The sequence below is a fragment of the Garra rufa genome, chromosome 19 (assembly GCF_049309525.1).
Source record: "Garra rufa chromosome 19, GarRuf1.0, whole genome shotgun sequence".
Classification (NCBI taxonomy): domain Eukaryota; kingdom Metazoa; phylum Chordata; class Actinopteri; order Cypriniformes; family Cyprinidae; genus Garra; species Garra rufa.
The window spans coordinates 23,529,157-23,549,510 of record NC_133379.1 but is presented as its reverse complement, the minus strand read 5'-3'; the positions used below and the strand labels follow the sequence as shown (position 1 = coordinate 23,549,510).

The window sequence follows — 20,354 nt, the reverse complement described above, 5'->3', positions numbered from 1 at the left end:
TGATGCTTGATCTTTTAATTCATTAATATCTTATCTACAAAATTTTTGTAATGTACAAAATATTTCCATTTCTTCACAGTTAATAGCATCTGCTGAAGTTTATTTCAGATTAAAAACATACTTTGCATATTTAAAAAAAGACTTTGCACAGTGTTTTAACAATTCATTCAAATAATTCATAGACACAATCAATAATTTACATGTACAGGAAAGATTTGTTTTATATGTCCAGGTCTTGAAGGTTACCCCAGCTTGGACCCACTTTGACTTTTACTCTGAGCTTTACATACAATTTCACAACACTCTCCATTTCTCGCTTCATAATCTGTGCCACCTATGAAAACAATACATTTAGACTTGTCAGCACTGAACTTTTCTTGCTGTCCAAGGAAAATACAGAAAGACTAGTCTTTCTTACCTGAATGACATCTTCCTCTGCAACTTCGTAGATGAGTTCATCATGCAGCTGAAGTATAAAAAAGCCTCCCCGAGAGGGTCTGAACTGATTCCTGTGCCGACCACCTGAACAAAAACATTACATATTAAATTCACATCTCTTTTAAAAGTGAAAATGGTGCAATAGTCGGTCATACCTGATCTGAGTGAAGGGTGTTGATGTGATATGGGGACTCCAGGAAATGCTGCCTCCAATCTACGCTGGATGTTGATGGTGGCTAATTTGACAATGTCAGCAGCAGAACCCTGCACGGTTGTGTTCACCGCCTGTCGCTCTGCCTAAAAAATAAATGAGGATTGAAATTAAACACTTATTCCACTTCAGGTATATTCTAATAGAGGGATGAAGACTTACATGAGACTTTATGTACACGTTTGTGTCTTTAATTCCAGGCAAAAAACGTTTCCTGCCGAGTAACGTCTGCACATAACCGTTTTTTCCACATTTCTGCACAGTTTCACGAAGGAAGTTCTGTATGCCTTAAAGAAAAATAAAAAATTATACTGTTATTTCAGGATTTTTAATTTTTTTTTTGACTAAACAGTAGGTGTAAAATGTAATTTACCAGTGTATCTGGATTTAAACGTCTCGATGTAACAGGCAGCATCATTCTCCTCAATGCCCATTTGTTCTCCAAGAGACTTTGCTCCCATGCCATAGATTATTCCATAACAAATCTGTTGACAATTTTATTGATCAGTTTCAAGTTATAATGTAGGCAACTACCTATATTATACCAACTATATATACTACCAACTGAGGGGAGTCTACTATTTCAGAAGGTTCAAACGCTAACTGATGCTTCAGAAAGAAAAACAATGCATTAAGAGACTGGGGGTGAAAACTTTTGGAATTTGAATATCAGGGTCAATTTAACTTTTGTCTTCTGAGGAACATCTTCTGTAGCTACTGGAGGGCAATCATAAATGAAAAAATATGATATTTAAGCAAAATAAGAAAAATGTATCATTCTGTTCAAAAGTTTATACCCCTGGCTTTTAATGCACCGTTTTCCATCAGAGAGTTTTTGAATGCTTTGTAATAGTTGCATATGCGTCCCTCAGTTGACCTCAGTGTGAAAAAATGGATCTCAAAATCATACAGTCATTGTTAGAAAGGGTTCAAATACACAAAAATGCTGAAAGCTCAAACAATCTGTGGGACCTGGGGGGTGTTCCATAAACCAAGTTTACCAAATAAGTCAGGCTTATTTCAGTTAGTCTGACTTATTGTCACTTGATTTGGCTCAAAATAAGTCAGACTAACTGAAATAAGCCTGACTTATTTGGTAAACTTGGTTTATGGAACACCCCCCTGAAGGACTTTTCTGATGAACAGTGGGCAGTTTAACTGTTTAGAACAAACAGGGGGCATGTAAACATCTATCATTAAACAAAATGAAACAGCTGTGGATCATTCAGGTAACAACAAAGTATTAACAATCTAGTGTATGTAAACTTGAACAGGGTAATTTTTATAAAATCAACTATTATTTTCTCTTGTGGACTATATGTAAACATATATTATGTGAAATATCTTACTCAGGTCAGTGCAAAATAAAAAAATAACATGAATTTGGTATGATCCCTCTTTTTTAACATTTTGCAGATTCTGCAAGGTGTGTGTAAACTTTTGACCTCAACTGTATGTAAAATGATATTCATATGCGGCATATTAAAATATATTCAAATGTAGCAAACCTGTTTGGCCTGTTGTCTCATATTATCATCAACTGAAGCAGCGTCTACCATTTTCCACTCAGCTGCTATGCTTTTAAACACATCTGCACCACTGTTGAGCACATGGAGGAGGCGTCTGTCCCGGGACAGATGAGCTAAAATGCGGAGCTCCAGTTGTGAGTAGTCAGCAGCTAGAACCAGACCTCCTAAAGACATGTACAAGATTAAAACCCAAAGCATGTTAATGTGACAAAAAATATGTGTCCCTCTAAATTATCCCTTCTTGATTCATACCCCTAAATAATCAAGTTTCATACCTAAAAAAGGAACAAAAGCATGCCTCATGCTGACAGAAAATGGCATTCCTTTGTCTGGTGATTTGTCTGATAATTTTAAAAGTGGCACCAACTGCCGGTTTATTTTTGATCGTTTACCCCTGAAATAAACAAACATTTAATTTGAAACATATATTACATATGTATTTTGTTATATAGAATGAATAAAGAATGAATAAAGGACTGTACCATGTCTTGCTTGTGCCATTCTGTGATGGCTGACTTTCTTCAATAAGTGTTGGCATCTGAATTTCAAAATCTTTTGGGACATTTTGAATGTTTGGTTCAGTGAAGCTCACACGCCCTATGTGAGAAAAAGATTAAAAATTAATATACTGTAACAAGAAGATGCATATATAAAGTGTAAAGGGTATTTTTTTTAATGCTCCACACCTGTGGCAGTGTGTGACTGTGAGATCGGATAGATTCTGTCCATCTTCAGATGTGAGTGCCACTTCTTCTCTCGCTGCAAGGGGAAAACCACTTTCGTCAAAGCATTTGTGATCCTTCTCCACTCAAGAATAACACCTGGTAACTGATGCAGTGGCTTGAGCTTTTCTAAAACATCCTGATGAAACAAGAAAAGAGTAGATTCAGGAAGTACATACCACAAGTTTAAATGACAGAAAAGATTTGAGATTATGGAAAGTACCTTAGTTGTGCTGAACTGTTTAGAAAGTTTGATACGGGCTCCTGCTCTCCTAGTGTAGCCCAGTGTCTTCTTATTCTTTGGAGCATTTAAATCTCCATTAGGAGGCAGCTTCAACTCAAGAAACAACACCTGTAAAAGTTTAAATGGAGGATTATGAAGGTTTTTCCACCACATAGGATAATGACATTCTATGTGGGTAAACAAATGATGATGATAACCTCTGCTACATCCTCTGGACTGGTCAGTGAGAAACTGTGTCCAGCTAGCTGATAAGCTTGGGATTCGAGAGCACTTAGCTTGGCTTGCATCACATGTTTCTGAGCCTCACATTCAGCAACACTAAACCCAATTCCATTTAGCTCCAACAACGCCAGGCAGTATTGAGTAGGCATCTCTACTTTCTTGAATACATCTACCAAAGAAAAGAAGACATCAAATAATTAGTAACTATATCACCAACTTAAATATAGACAAGGTTTGTCCAATCCTGTGCCTGTAGTCTGACAATCCTGCAGAGTTTATCTCCAATCCTACAAATCTCCAATTAAACACATCCCATCCAGCTAACCCAGGTATTCTGGATTACTACAAACTTCCACACGAACACAGCGTCCTACAAAATAAGACAGGGGTGTCCAAACTCAGTCCCGGAGGGTCAGTGTCCCACCGAGTTGCCTACATACCTGCCTAGAAGTTTCTAGTATGTAAAATCAGACCTTGATTTGCTGGATTGGGTGTGTTTAATTGGGGTTGGAGCTGAACTCTGCAGGACACTGGCCCTTAAGGACCAAGTTTGGACACCCCTGGCGTAGGAGATACAACCAGCCCCTACACCAGGGCTGGTTAACTTCAGTTCTAGAGGGCCACTGTACTGCAGAGTTTAGCTCCAACCCTAATCAAGCACACCTGAAAAAACGAATCAATAACTTCAAGTACACTACAAAGCTACAGGCAGGTGTGTTTGATTAGGGCTGGAGCTAAACTCTGCAAGACAGTGGCCCTCCAGGAACCTAGCCCCGGTGTAGTGGCTGGTTGAAGCTTCTACTCCAGTGGCGGTCTATCTCGGTCCTTAAGGGCCACTGTCATGCAGAGTTTAGCTCCAACCCCAATTAAACATCTGATCCAGCTAATCAGGGTCTTACTAGACATACTCGAAACTTCCAGCCAGGTGTGCTAAAGCAAGTTGGAGTTAAACTCTGCAGGACACTAACCCTCCAGGACCGAGTTTGGACACCCCGTCCTACTCTGTAGGACACTGGCTTTCCAGGAGCAGGACTGGACACCCCTGATACAGACAAACCGAGATGCTCAAATTATGTTTCTACCTAAGAAGCCATCCTTTTCAAGAAGACAGTTGAGTTGCGTCATGACCCTGAAGACCAGAACAGACTCAACAGCAGCTCTGTAGCGTCCAGGTTTACTGCCATCTCCATAGATCCCTAAACTCTGCACTCCCTGGCCAGGACTAATTCCTTCCAGCATCGAGAGATCCTCAGTGGCAAAGCTGGATACCATGTTGTGGAGAGTGCGTTCTTTGGAGCTTGAATCCAGAAGCCAACATGCAATCTATTGAAGGACAAAGAATGTAGTTAGATATCCTATTCCAGCCAAACTCTATCTTTTTTCTTTCAATCTGACTGATCCTACCTTTGGGTCTTCAAATGTGCCATGCATAGTAAGCTCACATGCAAGGAGCAGTGTCTTGTAAACATGAATGAAGTCGTAAGTGACCATCACACTCGATTCTTTTTCCAAGCAGCATTGAATTTGCCTTAGTCGCTCCTCAACTGTAAGAGTCTCATCAAGAGGCGGTGGAGCCAAGCTGGCACTTATATCTGTCATAAGACAAGAATAGCAGTAGGTTTAGAGCAAGGGTGCCCAAACTCTGTCCTGGAGGGCCGGTATCCTGCAGAGTTAAGATCCAACTTGCCTCAACACACCTGCCAGAAAGTTTCTAGTATGCCTAGTAAAAGCTTGATTTGCTGGTTCAGGTGTGTCCAATTGGGGTTGGAGCTAAGCTCTTCAGGACACCAGCCCTCCAGGACCCCTGGTTTAGAGGTATTTAATGGAACAAGCTTGTTAAAGTTAGTCAACAAGTTGACAAGTGATATGTTTCCTACCTGTTTCAGACAGCTCCTGTTGTAGAGATACAAAATAAGCATCTTTTGCTCCCCAGCATACAGACATGCCAATGACAGCAAGATCCTCATATCCCTTTAGAAGAAAGCCATCTTTTCTTTTCCTCATTGGGGTAGTAGCTTTAAACAGATGATTACACAAGTTTATATTCTAGATAATATTTGGATATGTACATTTTCTTATACATTCTTGGATATTGCATTTTCTTATTATATTACAGAGACGTTTACTTCAAAGAGGCAAGGGAGGCAGTGCCTCCTCAAAAAACTGGATGAGAAAAAGATTTGTAGTACAAAAATAAAAAAATGCAAATATATCATATATATCATATATATCATTACCTCCCCGGAACCCACTGAGTTTTAACAGACCACCTAAAGCGTGCAGTGGGTTTGGGGGGTGTAATTAAGAATGAATGGGGGCAAGTCACGTGAGAGGAGGCAATGCCTCCATCGCGTTATAACTGGTTGTTCGGGTGTGATTGGTTCATGCGATAAATCCCACCTCTTGTGTGTGTGTGTGTGTGTGTGTGTGTGTGTGTGTGTGTGTGTGTGTGTACGTGCGTTTGGTGCCTGAATGAACAATATAATGGCATTAATGGGAAGAATAATTTTAAAAAGTAAGTATACAACTCACACACTTAGATATAACTACTTTGTTACGTCAAAATAAGACTTGAAATGGCATGAAAACATGATCTGTGGGAGTTTTAGTGAGTAATCAGTTTGGTGAAATTTAAGGTAAATGTCCATGTCTGTGACCTATATTTCTCTGAAGTCTTACGTTTTTTTAATTTTCCACCTATAACCGTCTCGGGTTGCACTGAGGTGTTTTCTATCCTCTCACAGGCAAGAGCAAGACAAAATCTGTCCTTTGTCTTCCACTCCTTTATAAATGTATGGAAAAGCCTTTTATCGCTTGCCACATCGATTATTGAGAATGTTTCTGGACTGCAGGAGTTTGAAGCAGCAAGTGATTGACACTGAGAAAGCCTCGTAAATCCATCATCAGCCAGAGACATGTCTAACTCTGATGCTGAGTTTGTTCTCAAACAAGACTGATAATCTTTCTGGGTACTGGATTTAGAATTTTTAGGATCTAGTTCAGACCTGTGCTTGGTGACATTAAGAGGCGAATGTATAGCTGAAGTGGTCATTTTAACTCGTGGTGTGACTGGTTCAGAAACTTGTGTGGGAGGAACAAGGTCATTATGAGTCACTGGTTTGGCCTTGAGTACCACAAAATCTTCGGTTCTTGAGTTTCTTGAACCTCTCTGATCAATCCCGTTGTTTGCTATTGGGGAAACAGCTTTTTCGACAACAGCAGCAGCATTTGGTTCCACCACAGTTGAATCTGACTGCTCTGGAACCTCAGATAGGGTTGAAAACTGATCAGACCATTTATCAAAAATGTCCTGCATTCCTGGGCTGATGTGAAACGACAAACTGTTTAATTGACGTCTTTCAGCTGAAGCACTTGAATGAGTCTCATTGCTTTGTGATACATGTAGTTCAGACACAATGTCATCTGTATAACTAGGCTTCTCTGCAACCAATCTTGGCCCATCACAAGCCTTGACAACGTTGCTCATTTTATCAAGGTACTGCTCTCCAATAAGTATCGAATCTCCCCATTCTGAAAGGTTGAAAGATGATTCGCCCCATTGGATTGCCTCCTGATCCTCTGTTAACACGGCATCTCTTCTCTCTGGAATGAGTTCTGGAGAAGAGCCGTTCGAATTAGCATGTGCTTCAACCACCTGCTCTTTTTTGTTGTCTTGATCCATTGCTGCCTCCTCCATGGCATCCAAGATGGAGTTGTCATAGAGACTGTCAAACAGAAAACTGCTGCTCCGGTTGAAGCTGTTGTCAGTAACATGATCAGATGACTCTTGATTTTCTTTTTCCTCAGCAGGTTTGTTTGCACTTGATTCTTCTTTAGTAACCTGGTTACTGTAATTTAAAATATTCTCCAACTGGCTGTCAGTAAGCGAGATGTTATATTTCGGTTTGAATTCAGTGGCTGGGTCATTCTTCTGAGCTGATGAACCCTCAACCGGGTCTTTCTTTTGGTCTTTAGATATCTGATTCTCAATTTCCAGAAATGATGACTGCTTGACAGCTTTCATCTCACTTTCTGAATCATCATGATTGTTCTGTTTATTTTCTTTGAGAATGTTTATATTACCAATGCCATGTGAAAAATCATCTCCTTGAAGCATTTTCTCAGTCTGTGTATCAAGTTGAAAACTATCACCAAACTCTTCCATTCCATTTGTGTACAAGTCAGGAGAGCTAAGCTTCTCAGAATGACATACTAAATTGTGTTTGAGACTTGTATTGGGCCTTAAGCCAGTTTCATTCTCATCTCTGCAGCTGAATTTCTTGAAACTGTGAGTAACAGTTTCATTTTGAGTACTCTGGTTTAAATGTTTCGTTTTAGATGTGCACTTTTTTGCAGTAGCATTTGGGGTTTCCCCACCCCTTTGCAGATCACCTGAGTGAGAAAAAGTTGTTGACTCAATGACTTTCATCTCGTCTTTATTGATTCTACAGTCAGTTTCAGGTTTAGCAATGCAAAGATCTTCAGCTTTTGATATTCGTACAGGGTCTTTTGTGGTTAGAGTTGGCATTTTTGCTTCACTGACCATGAGTTTTACATCAGTGTCCACAACCTCCATCCTTCTGCGTTTCGAAACTGGACTTGAACAATGATGGTCACTGCCAGAGTTACAGGTACTTTTTATACAGGAGCTGTGTCCTAATTTCCTTTGAAGTGATTTCGAAGAAGATTCCGATGACTCAGCTGTTTGGTTATTTTGACATCCCTTGTCTTTCGCATTTATTGATTTGAGAACTTTATCCAATGTACTTGATTGCTGTTCACATTTCTTAGCAGGATGACAATCAGCAGATGATACAGAGTCAATATCCATTGGCTTTTCTGAATTGGTAGTGATCTCTAATGGCCTAGAAGGAGGATGGGAACTGGGATGAGAACTGTCAGCATTTTTATCCACCAATAACTTCTGTTCATCCATATTTGCTGTTTCATTTTGCCTCTCTTCCTGTTCTGAGTCTCTTGATGTAGACTGTAGAGGTTTTGTGTTGGACGATTCCTCGTGCGAATGGGAATCCGCCTGGGTCTTTGTTGAGAGGGAAGCTGGGTTCCATTCCACCCCAAGAAGAGCCAAATCCTGCTGGAGGAGCACCTGGGCCTCAGCCACAATTTGCTGAGCAGCCTCCCTTTCAGTCAAGGCCTTTTTCCCGCTGACCCAGATGCAACGCATACTCTTACGTTCTTGAGCCTCAGCCTCGCTCTCATCCACTGCCTGCCTGGAGCTGCAGAGATACAAATTATCACTGTATAACTTAAGATAATCTATAGATAAACCAACAGTCAAATTCTGTTCATTACAATAAACCATTACAGATGGTAACCTTAAAACAAACTAACGCCCAACTAACTTCAAAATTAAACACTAAAAATAAGTAATTTTAAATGCTACAAGTGCATTTATTCATTACAGAATTATAATGTATAGTAGGAAACATGGGACAATTTTTCTGGGAGTTACGAAAGATTGTTGATTGTTTTTAAATATTAACTTAAAGGGACAGTTCAACCAAACATTCTGTCATTAATTACTCCCTCATGTAGTTCCAAACCCATAAGACCTTTATTCATCTTTGGAATCCAAATTAAGATACTTCTGATGAAATCTGAGAGTTTTCTAACACTGCATAGACAGCAATGGTACTACGAGAATACTTTCTATGCACAATAGGGTGAGGGTGAGACATGAGGGTGAGTAATTAATGAAAGAAATTCCATTTTTGAGTGAACTACATTTTTGGGTTCAACCACTGCAAGGGTGATTCAAATGTAAAAAAAAAAATCAACCAAAATCATTTATCTGTAATATAACTAATATCACTAACTAATACTTGACACATCTCTAATATAACCATATCCTGCAAAAAAATTTAAAGCTTATCAAACATAAGAAAACATGAAATAAACCTTTTAAGCTGATCTTCTCCCCGTTTCATTACCTTTTGAAAGGGACAGCTTTCCTGAGGGCCTTCTCCACCTCTGTAACTTCAGCTCTGGCCACCTCTGCCACTGTGACAAACCCACAGCTGTAGAGTATACGTGCTCTCTGAGCATTTAGTAAAGAAATACGAACCAGATCGCACAACTCCCTTTGGACTCCAAAACTCAGACGACTCTGGAACTGGGACAGAAGCAGCTCTAGATTGTGCCATCCAAGTCGATTACAGAAGACTGTAACCATACCTTAAAAACAGTTGCCAAATTTTTTACATTGTTTTTCATATTGGTAAGTAAGTAAGAATGTTTACAATATGAAGAGATGTACCTGCATAAGTTGAAGCAGACTGCTGAAGTGACTGAAGCTGTCCTCGGCTACAGCCATACTTATTTGCTACAGCTCCAAGTGGTACTTCACTTACCAGGTCATGGAGAACTAACGTTGTGAAAAATCTGCACAACAACAAAAATACACATCAACATAATTATACTCAACATTAATTGAGGCACTCTACATTTCAGGTTTAAAAGTTTACATCCCCCTTTCAGAATCTTCAAAATGTTAATTTTACCAAAATAAAAGGGATCCTACAAAAATCATGTTTATTTAGTACTGGTCATAATCAGATATTTCACATAAAATATGTATACATGTAGTCCACAAGTGAAAATAATAGTTGAATATATAAAAACGACCCCGTTCAAAAGTTATTTAATTGTGTTCTTACCTGAATGATGTGTTTTTTGTTTTTTTTTTGTTTAGTGATAGTTGTTTATGAGTCTCTTGTTTGTCCTGAACAGTTAAACTGCCTTCTGTTCTTCAAAAAAAAAAATCCTTCAGGTCCCACAAATGCTTTGGTTTTTCAGCATTTTTGTGTATTTGAACCCTTTCCAGCAATGACTGTATGATTTTAAGATCCATCTTTTCAAACCTGGGGGATTCATTTGCAACTATTACAGAAGGTTAAAATTCTCACTGATGCATTGCACTTAACTATGCATTAAGAGTGGGGGTGAAAACTTTTGAACAGAATGGAGATGTGCACATTTTTCTTATTTTGCCTTAATATCATATTTTTTTTTCATTTAGTACAGGCCTTCAGAGGCTACAGAAGATAGTTTCCTAGAAGACAAAATATGTTAAATTTACCCTGACCTTCAAATTCAAAAAGATTATGCATGGTTTTTCCTTCTGAAGCTTTAGTGGGCATTTGAACTATCTGTAATGGTTGCATATGAGTTCCTCAGTTGTCCTCAGTGTAAAAAGATATATCTCAAAATCATACACTCATTGTTGGAAAGGGTTCAAATGCACAAAAATGCTTGAAAACCAAAGAATTTGTGGGACTTGAAGAACAGCGGGAAATTTAACTGTTCAGGACAAATAATGGACTCATGAACAACTATCACTAAACAAAAAAAAAAAAAAAAAAGCACAGCTGTGGATCATTCAGGTTACAACACAGTATTAAGAATCAAGGGGATGTAAACTTTTGAACGGGATCATTTTAATAAATTCTACTATGATTTTCTGTTGTGGACTACATGTTTTATGTGACATCACATCTTTTATGTGAAATATCTTATACAGGTCAATACTAAATAAACAATAACATGCATTTTGTATGATCCCTTATATTTTGGTAAAATAATTGACAATTTGCAGATTCTGAAAGGGGGGTGTAAACTTTTCACCTCAACTGTACATTCAGATAATACATGTTACCGTTTATGAATGGCCATCTGTCTGCGTTGCTTATCTGTTTTAGCAACTAATTTGCCACTAACAGAGCGGGCCAGGAAACCTTCTTGGATGCCCACCATCTCAGCCACCCGTTTCATTGCAGACGGTAGTTGCTCCCACAGACAGAAGAACTGGTACCAGTCGATTGTAGTCCAGTCCACGTACACAGGTGTTATCTTAAAAATGCAGAGCACGATTTTATAAATAGCCCATATTTTTTGTGCTACTGATGATAACCTGAACTGTTTTGTCTACCTGATAGAGGATATGGAGGTCATTTTCCAAAACAAATCCTTTCATTGCTCTCTGGAGATCTGCAAAAATCCCCAGGGCTTCTGGAGGTGATAAAGATGAGGACAGAGTCGCAGAACCAAGATGCGTGGGGCAGTACCGTTCCACTGCGAGGCAGTTAATTACAAAATTATCAAAATGTCAATTTCCATCACAAACCACACAAAAAAAACCCCCAGATAAATTACCTTCTCCTTCCTTCTGTATATGTATAAACTCATTGTCCATCAGCCACTCTATACAGGCTTCAATAGCTCCGTTGTTTCGAGTTTCTGATTCAGCTTCCTCACGTGGCTGTTCGGCGGCAATACTAGCTGCCAGAAGAGTGCAAGAAGCATATGTCCTCACATCCTGTGGTGAGCTGGCGACTCCTCCAACGATGATCTTCAGGCCAAATAATGAAATTTAATCCTGTACATACTTAGTATCATACAACATACTATAAAGAGAAAGACATTCGCACCTCTAGGATGGCTCTGAGCATGCTGGTAGTGACGCCCTCACCCTCCCGCTTTACCAGGCAGCTGCTGATAGGCTTAAGTGAGCCCTGGATGAGGCTCATCCCCTTTGCACGTTCGGCCTCTTTACAGACCAACACACTCTCACCTGAGTCAACACAGATTATTACATCATTATTAACTAAGACTTTTAAAGTAAATAAATAATAATTAACACTGTAAAAATTTCTAACAAAAAACTAGCTAAGAGACTGCCTTCAAAAACGGTAGCACTCACCCATGGTGTCCACTCCTTTACGGCCTGCTCGTCCCACCATCTGCTTATAGGTTAGAATGTCTAACAAATGACCGTTAAAAACAGGGGTTCTGATAATCACACGTCGGGCGGGCAGATTTACACCGGACGACAAGGTGGATGTGGCAGCTAGCACCCTAATGTAGCCTTGACGAAAAGCACCTTCTAGAATATCCCTCTCATCAAACGTCAAACCTGAAATGAGGATTATTAGAGTTTAACACAATGGATTTGGGATGTCCTCATCTTCCCAAAAAAATAATTTTTTAAAATTTCAATATTTTTCTACATTGTTTTATTTAAATGAAGTACTTCTGATTTCGGAAACTTCACTGGGTCAATGTTTTTTATTTTGTTAATATTTTTTTTCGGTAGAAAAACGTACACTACCAGTCAAAAGTTTTCGAACGGTATGATTTTTAATGTTTTTTAAATTCTCTTTTGCTCACCATGTCTGCATTTATTTGATCCAAAATACAACAAACAGAGTAATATAAGAAATAATTTTACTATTTTAAATAACTGCTTTCTTATTCAGCAAGGATGCTTTAAACTGATCAAAAGTGAAGATAAAAACATTTACAATGTTACAAAAGATTTCTATTTCAGATAAAGGCTGTTCTTCTAAACTTTCTATTCATCAAAGAAACCTGAACAACATAACAATAATAATAATAAATGTTTTTTGAGCAACAAATCAGAATATTAGAATGATTTCTGAATAATCATGTTGCTAAAATTTCAGCTTTGAAATCACATATAAATAACAGTTTAAAATACGTTCAACAAAAAAAAAAAGTTATTTTAAATAAATTTAAATAAATTAAATTTTACTGTTTTTGCTGTACTTTGGATCAAATAAATGCAGGCTTGGTGAAAAGAAGAGACAATTAAAATCTTACTGTTCAAAAACCCTTGACTGGTAGTGTATATAGTGATGAAAGCCAAAATATGAAATGTCACAGATATATATTTACGGAGTAATCCACTATTTTGTAGAGGGGGTCAAAATGACAATTTTCACCTATTTGGAGCCAGTTTACAGTGGTGTAAAAATTACTTTATGACTTTTATTTTTACACAAAGATTGTGAATCTGTTGACTTTAGCAATGTTTGTTGTATTACATGCCAACAATCAGTGGCTGAGGGATGAGGGGTTGGGGGGCGCAGAGTACAGTTCACCTCTCCTAAATGAAGCGGACAAGGAGAGGGGCTAAACTATGTCAGTGACACCTGACTTTCTTACAAATAACACACATTTCATTCAAAATATTATAAACACAGACCAATAATTTAAACTTTTTTTTTATTTATTTAATTGTGTGAAATGGCTAATAAAAATAGGTAATAAAAAAACGATTATGATGTGGAGGTGAATTGGTTTGGACTTCTGGTCGTGAGCGACAGCGTTGGGGGATGGGAAATCTGTTGATTTTCGATTACAAAGTAAACACAGCGATGGAGAGAAAAAGGCCAAAGCTGTCAGGTGCCTAATTTAGGAAAAAAAGAAAAGACGATGAGGAGAAACGGGGCAAAATATAAAGGTATGCAACAATGTTCTCTCTGTATTATTAAGGTATGCATGTCATTGGGGGTAGTTGTCGGGGGGCGCCGGGAGGGAGTCTCGCCCGGGGAGCAATTCAATGTAGAACCCCCACTGCCAACAATGACAGTTCAAAAATGACAAAAAACAATTCTTGTGTTTTTTTTTTTTTTGTCTAAAGTTTGCATGCTTGTTACTCAAGAAGTATTAAAGATATTGTAATATCCTTTTAGATTCTGGTTCGTAACAAACTTTCCTTTTTTTATCTTCATTTCAAAGGCCCTCAGTGATTCAGTCCCAGAGATATGGAGATCTTAATCGCCATATCTCCATGAGTAAACTCGACAATTGTACACATTTTCAGTGCTCAAAAACCAAATGTGGGTCACTTCACATACAGCTGATACTGATACATTTGTTACTTTGGCTTCCAATCACTATCTCACTATATTGTGTCTTTCTACACAAAAATATCAACAAAATAAAAAATTTGACCTCTGGTTGACACTGATTAACCCTATATGTAATCTCATGCACCTGCATGGTGGAAGGCCACCCCCCAGGGAACCGTTCGCTGAAGCACCTGGTCCAAGCCTGCAGGAGTACGCTTGAGCTGGGCTACTACGTCCTGGAGACCTTCATGATTCAGAGATATACTTTGCACTCCAGAACCTGACTGTATTTCTGCAAACGCAAACAATGTTAAAGCATTATACATGCCTGTGTAGTAAAAAGTAAACAATTTTGTATATCTATATATCTATAAACCTTTGTGATAAAGATTGTAAAACTCTCTTCCAATGCTGTCTGCTAGTTTCTCACACCAGTTCTTGGAAGGGCAGAACAGCAGTGCAGAGTGTCCATCCTGCACTGTCTCAAAGCAGAGGCTGACAATGTGATCATCATCTCCCTACAGACAGAAGAACATCTTTTCTTATAACAGGTACATTTTGTGACATGCAACAACTTTCAGTTTTCAGAGGCTAACGAATACATCAAGCTCTGACCTTTACTGGAAGAGCTGGGGTGAACTGTCTGACCAGATTCATAGATCCATCATAGACATTTGTACCTATCTTGACCCACTCCATCAGTGGCACAGGACGATAATTAGTACTATACAGCTCAGCATTCAACCAGCGAGCGAGAAGGTCTAAGTTTGGCAGTGTGGCACTCATACCAACAATCTGCACACCAGCGGAAGAACTTTTAGCAGAGTCCCTTAAAAAGAAACAATGCTAACTTCACCATAGAAAAACAATTTCTGCATGATTATTGGTTTAAATGTTAGATTATGACATACCTTGCTGTGTTTTTTTGGGCAATGTACTGGATTTTAGTCAGCAAAAGTTCTAATAGATATCCACGACCAGAGTCCCCAAGCATGTGCATCTCATCGACCACAACAATCCCTGCAAATTGGGCAAATGTCTGGTTTAACAAGAGTACATGTAAGAGTAAAAAAAGGTAAGTGATAAGGAAATTATTTACCAAGTAGATCCAATTTGTCTTCTTCAATGAGCCTGTTGATGAGTCCATTAGCTTTCTCTATTGTGCAAATAGCGACATCCAGAGCTGAAAACCCACCAGCTGCTGAAGTGTTACCCATATACCCCTCCACTCTGACCCCTGCCTCCTGAAATACATTCTGGGTGAACATAGCAATTATTATATTAGCAAAATATCATCAACAATATTTCAAGATGTATATTGACAGATACAATAAATTCAGAAATCAAATTATTACATATGTACAGTGGAGATCAAAATTAGATCATAAACTATGTATTCTGAAGTGCAGTATCAAAAAAACTTCAAAAAGATCAAAACTAGAGAACACTTACAGATACCTTTATGTTACTGATGTTAATCTCACCCTAAAACCCTATTTAATTGGCAGCATTCCTCCAATTTTCAGTGATATTGCAAGATAGTGGGACACTCTAAGGTGACTGAACCCCTCTGACAGCAAGTTGTCCAGATGAAGGCCAAAGGAATGACCATTTCAGACATTGCAAAAAAAGTTGGCCATTCTAAATCTTTGATTTCCTGACTATTGCAGGTTTACAATGGTACTAATTCATTCAAATTCCCCAAAAAGGCTGGTCGTCCACGTAAGACAAATGCACGAGAAAACAGGATAATGCAAAGACTCTCAACGGGGAATCGGTTCAACGCTGCAGTTGGAATTGCTTGCCAGCTCAGTGCTAAAAAGTGTAAGGATCTGTCTTGGCATGTTTAAGAGAAATTGGAAAAACTATGGAAAAGAGTGGAAGAAGAGTGGACCAAGATCACTTCAGTGCAGTGACACACTAGGGATGTCCTGCGGCCACAGATGTGCTAAGTCCATACAGAGAAAGGGCCTCTACACTTCCTGCTAATTTCTCAGAGCTTATTTGTGCTTCAGTGGTTACTGTTCTCTTTGATTACTGTGTTTTCCAATACGTCACGACTTTCACTTTCCACAAAATAATGTTTTTTTGTTGAAATTCTTTGGTTATTTTGTGAAAAACAAATACCCACAGTTAATATTCCTTCATATTTTGAGTAATGAAGATTAACAATATTTCAGGGGGGAAAAAAATAAGTATTTATACTTTAATTTTGATCTCCACTGTAGATACTGTACTGTGCACTGACAGTTGAAGAAAATACATTAAATGATCAACTGAATTAGTTGACAATTATATATGTGCTCAGGAAATGGGAACCAACCTGCAGATAAAACATCTTTTCACGAGCCACAGACACGAAAGGAAGAATGAACATGGCCTTTTGTCTTGTTTCCAAAACTCTCTTCAAGATTAACAGCTCAGAAACCAAAGTTTTTCCTGCACTGGTTGGAGCTTAAAAAAGAAAATATTGCATTTTAACACTGGAAAAAGTAGATAACTACATATATTTTAGAAAAGTATCATGTAATCAGTAGTAGGTATAAGTTACATAGTTAATATTTAATCTGGTGCTGTTTCTACAGAAGCATGTTTCCGTCAATGAATAAAAAAATTTAAATGGTTATTACGACTATTTATCTCACAATTATGAATTTTTTTTCTCAGAAAGGCATGATATAAACTCGCAATTCAGACTTTTTTCCTCAAAATTGTGCGATATAAACACACAATTGCACAAAATAAAGTCAGAAAACCAAAATAAAAACTCGCAATTCTGACTTTTTTCTCGCAAATGCGGGTTTCTGTCTCACAATACTGACTTTTTCCTCACCATTGCAAGTTTATATCCCACAATTCTGACTTTTTTTCTTGCAATAATGATTTTTGTTTTAGAATTGTGAGATATAAACTTGCAATTAGTTATAAAGTCCAGTTTGTTCTTATGTTTTAAACTCACAATTCTGAATTGTAAGATATTAACTCACAGTTGTGAGGAAATGTCAGAATTGTGAGTTTATATATTTACGTCTTGCAATTCTGCCTTTATTACTTGCAATTGTGACTTTATATCACACAGTTCTGAGGAAAAATTAAGATATATATCTCGCAGTTTTGACTTTGTAACTCTGCAAGTTTATATCTCAATTCTGTGAAAAAAGTCAGAATTTAAAGTTTATATCTTGCAATTCTGAGAGAAAAAAAGTCAAAAGTCATGTAAACTCACAACTGTGAGAAAAAAAAAGTCACAATTTTGAGATAAAAAGTCACAATTACCTTTTTGTATTTTTAATTCAGTGGCAGAAATAGGCTTCCATATGTTTCTCAGGAAAATAGGACTAAGTACAAACTAAACACCTTGAGTCAACAAGAAGAAGAAAAGCTTCTTACCAGAATACACCAGGTTCTGGCCCTCCAACACTTTGCCCAAAGTCAGACACTCAGCCTGCCACTCAAACATCCTCTGTACACCGAGACTCTGGTATTTCTCCAGAACAGGCTTAGGCAGACCCCAACTGGAGAGCAAAAGCTTGTCTAACTGATCTGCAGGACGTCCCATATGGATGCTTTGTGCTGTTTAGAGCAAAACAGAAAACAGCTAAATTAATGTTTCACATACCAGCATTTCGAAATTGTTGTTTTGAATAGCAAAAAGCCCAATTAAAACAAATTTTAATTTTGGCATCATAAAGTAATTTAATTTACAAAAAAAAAAAAAAGACAGTAAAGACATTTACGTTATAAAAGTTGTTTTAAATAAATTCCTTTCTTTTGAACTTTCTATACTCAAAGATTCCTGAAAAAAGACCAGTTTCCACTAAATTATCATGTAACAGATCTTTAACATTAATAATGTTTCTTGAGCAGCAAATCAGCATATTAGAAATACTTCTAAAGGATCATATAACATTAAAGATGAAACTAATAGCTCAACAAAAACAACATGAATGACAAAACTAAGACATTTCTTTGAAAATTTACCTGCATCTGGTAGTGTAGCATCACCAAGGACACTGAGATCCAGTCCAGGAGGAGGGGTGAGCACAGAGACTGAAAGGTTTTGCACTGATTTCTTCTGCTGCTGCACCAGGGATCGCTCTTTAGCAGCAGCCATATGCGTTGGACTGAACAGAATGTAATCCTTGGAGGTACTGAGAGAGTCATTTGGGCTGGTATCTCTTCTGAACTTTAACGTTTGCTTGCTGTTCGCTCTTTTAGGTGTTTTTTTCATGGAGTTGAGGATCTTTTGAGGTGAAGAATATTCCTTGTCACATTTCACCTCACGGCTATGGCTCCGTCCTCCTGCTTCAGTCTTTTTGGTCTCACTGAACAAAAGCTTCTGGGCCAAATCCTTCCAGTCGTTCTCTTTTTTGGCCTGTGTTCTGGTTCTTTTGCGCTCTGATGGGGACCACGCTGAACCTGCACTTGAAAGGCTGATGTTTTCTGCATTTTGCACTTGTTGTTCACAAACAGAGTTTTTCTTAAGCGATGCTGATTCAGTTTGTTGAATGTTTTCATCTTTTTTTAATTTTAAGACCTCTGGACCCAGTTCATCAATCGCTTGTAAAATTTCCACATCCATAGCCAGAGTGGAGTCCCCTGGCATCCATTGCTTATTCTGGTTTTGCTTTAAATAGAAAATGTGAATTTATGCACTTAGTGTAAAAACGTATCAATGGCATGATATTAAATAAACTAAATAAAAAACAACAACATACTTTTGGCTCATTACATCTTTTGCTCTCAGATATATCTGTTGCAGAAGAGCATGCTTGATGTCTATGCGTTTTCTCATCTGCAAGAAGTAGGCTATACGAATGAAAAACTACAAGTTAGTGACAACAATATTTACATTTTAAGTAGCATGGGTATATTTGTAGCAATAGCCAATAAATACATTGTATGGGTCAAAAATAACCGTTTTTTCTTCAATGCCAAAAATCTTTAGGATTAAGATCACATTCCATGAAGATATTTTGTAAAATTTCTATCATAACTATTTCAAAACTTAACTTTTAATTAGTAATATGCATTGCTAAGAACTTCATTTGGACAACTTAAAAGGTGATTTTCTCAATATTCAGATTTTTTGTACCCTCAGATTCCAGATTTTCCAATAGTTGTATCTCGGCCAAGTATTGTCCTATCCTAACAAAGCTTGTATATTCAACTTTCAGATGATGCATAAATCTCAATTTCAAAAAATGTACCCTTATGACCCGTTTTGTGGTCCAGGGTCACATTTGTGTACATTAAACAAAGTTCTCCTAGGCATTAAGATCACACAGTGAACCATTAAAAGCTCCATGTCAACCAAGTTTGTAAACAAAACCATGAATATGTAGTACACAATCAATACAACCTCAACACAGTTTCAGATTTCCGACATTCCTTACCCCTTTGTTTTCACAATTCGATGTTGTCCCAAATAAATCTTTCTTGTCGTTGAAGTAGTCATCACATTTAAAACGTAAATGACTACTAATCTTAGTGATGTCCTTACATACAAAGTTTTGGCTGAGTAAAAATGTAAACAGTAAAATAAAATATTTTGTTAAGGTAGTTGTGTTGCTACCTCCCGTCGCTCCACATAAACAAACTCATGTTAGCGAATTAAAAAAAAAAAATGCTGGGATTTCTCGTGTCATTCCAGTCAGTTGAGCTGACATTTTCAAAATAAAGCTATTTACACAAAACCATCTTAAAGTATTTGAATAATTGATATTTCATTGATCCTGTCGGCTAAACAAAATTTGTTTGTGTAAATTCATACTGAATGACAACTCTATGAGAAATCAAAACAAGGTTAAAACAAAACAAAAAACAACCAAATCAAACGTCCCGCGGTGTTCACACACAGAGGACCGGGGAAACAAGTTTGCGGTGTCAAGGTTCCTCCACTGCCTGCATAAAGATATTAGACAATATTATATATTTTTAACTTAAACAAAATCTAAGTAATATGAAACAGTCAGCTGACATGCATTTTTAATTAAACAGTTGGGGTAATATTTAAACTTCTTGTTTTAGCGGTGTGTTTTAGTAAATCAGATTTTCCAATTAATCTTTTAACTGAACGATTCGTTCATGGTTCATATTTTTAGTTCACTGAACTTATCTCGTTTAAATTACTTTAAGAGCACGAGCAAATAGCATGCAAAGTATTGAGTATATTTTTGGTGATTCAAATGATTCGATTCATTTGAATATATTAAAATCCCCATCACTGCCTTGCAACACTGACATCTGCAGTATGAACAAAGGGCATACATATTACAGTACATCACCATGATCAGAAATGACCTTGAAACATTT

At 37.6% G+C, this 20,354-nt stretch overlaps 1 protein-coding gene across 1 annotated transcript; it reads right to left on the bottom strand.

Moving 5' to 3' along the window:
- Positions 1–130: 130 nt before the first annotated feature.
- Positions 131–19,497, bottom strand: polq (polymerase (DNA directed), theta). Its single transcript, XM_073824198.1, has 32 exons — positions 19,436–19,497; positions 18,758–18,848; positions 18,021–18,666; positions 17,430–17,612; positions 16,363–16,493; positions 15,139–15,295; positions 14,951–15,059; positions 14,655–14,868; positions 14,416–14,557; positions 14,185–14,331; positions 12,086–12,298; positions 11,814–11,956; positions 11,539–11,734; positions 11,315–11,457; positions 11,042–11,235; positions 9,644–9,768; positions 9,318–9,561; positions 6,046–8,603; positions 5,244–5,381; positions 4,771–4,958; positions 4,449–4,689; positions 3,342–3,535; positions 3,124–3,252; positions 2,865–3,039; positions 2,661–2,775; positions 2,454–2,572; positions 2,158–2,342; positions 1,023–1,134; positions 812–936; positions 594–735; positions 419–522; positions 131–334 (listed from the first exon to the last, which is right to left on the bottom strand). The coding sequence occupies exons 1-32, from the start codon at positions 19,495–19,497 to the stop codon at positions 221–223; spliced, it is 7,779 nt and encodes a 2,592-aa protein (XP_073680299.1). The 3' UTR covers positions 131–220.
- Between the last annotated feature and the right edge of the window lie 857 nt (positions 19,498–20,354).

Bases quoted from the DNA above. Each gene is read 5' to 3' on its own strand.
- polq (XM_073824198.1), bottom strand. From the start codon at position 19,497: ATGACTACTTCAACGACAAGAAAGATTTATTTGGGACAACATCGAATT. The intron at 14,558-14,654 runs GTCAGAGCTTGA...TTCTGTCTGTAG, and splicing joins CCCCAGCTCTTCCAGTAAAG to GGAGATGATGATCACATTGT. The intron at 937-1,022 runs GTAAATTACATT...TTTTTCTTTAAG, and splicing joins GTTTAAATCCAGATACACTG to GCATACAGAACTTCCTTCGT.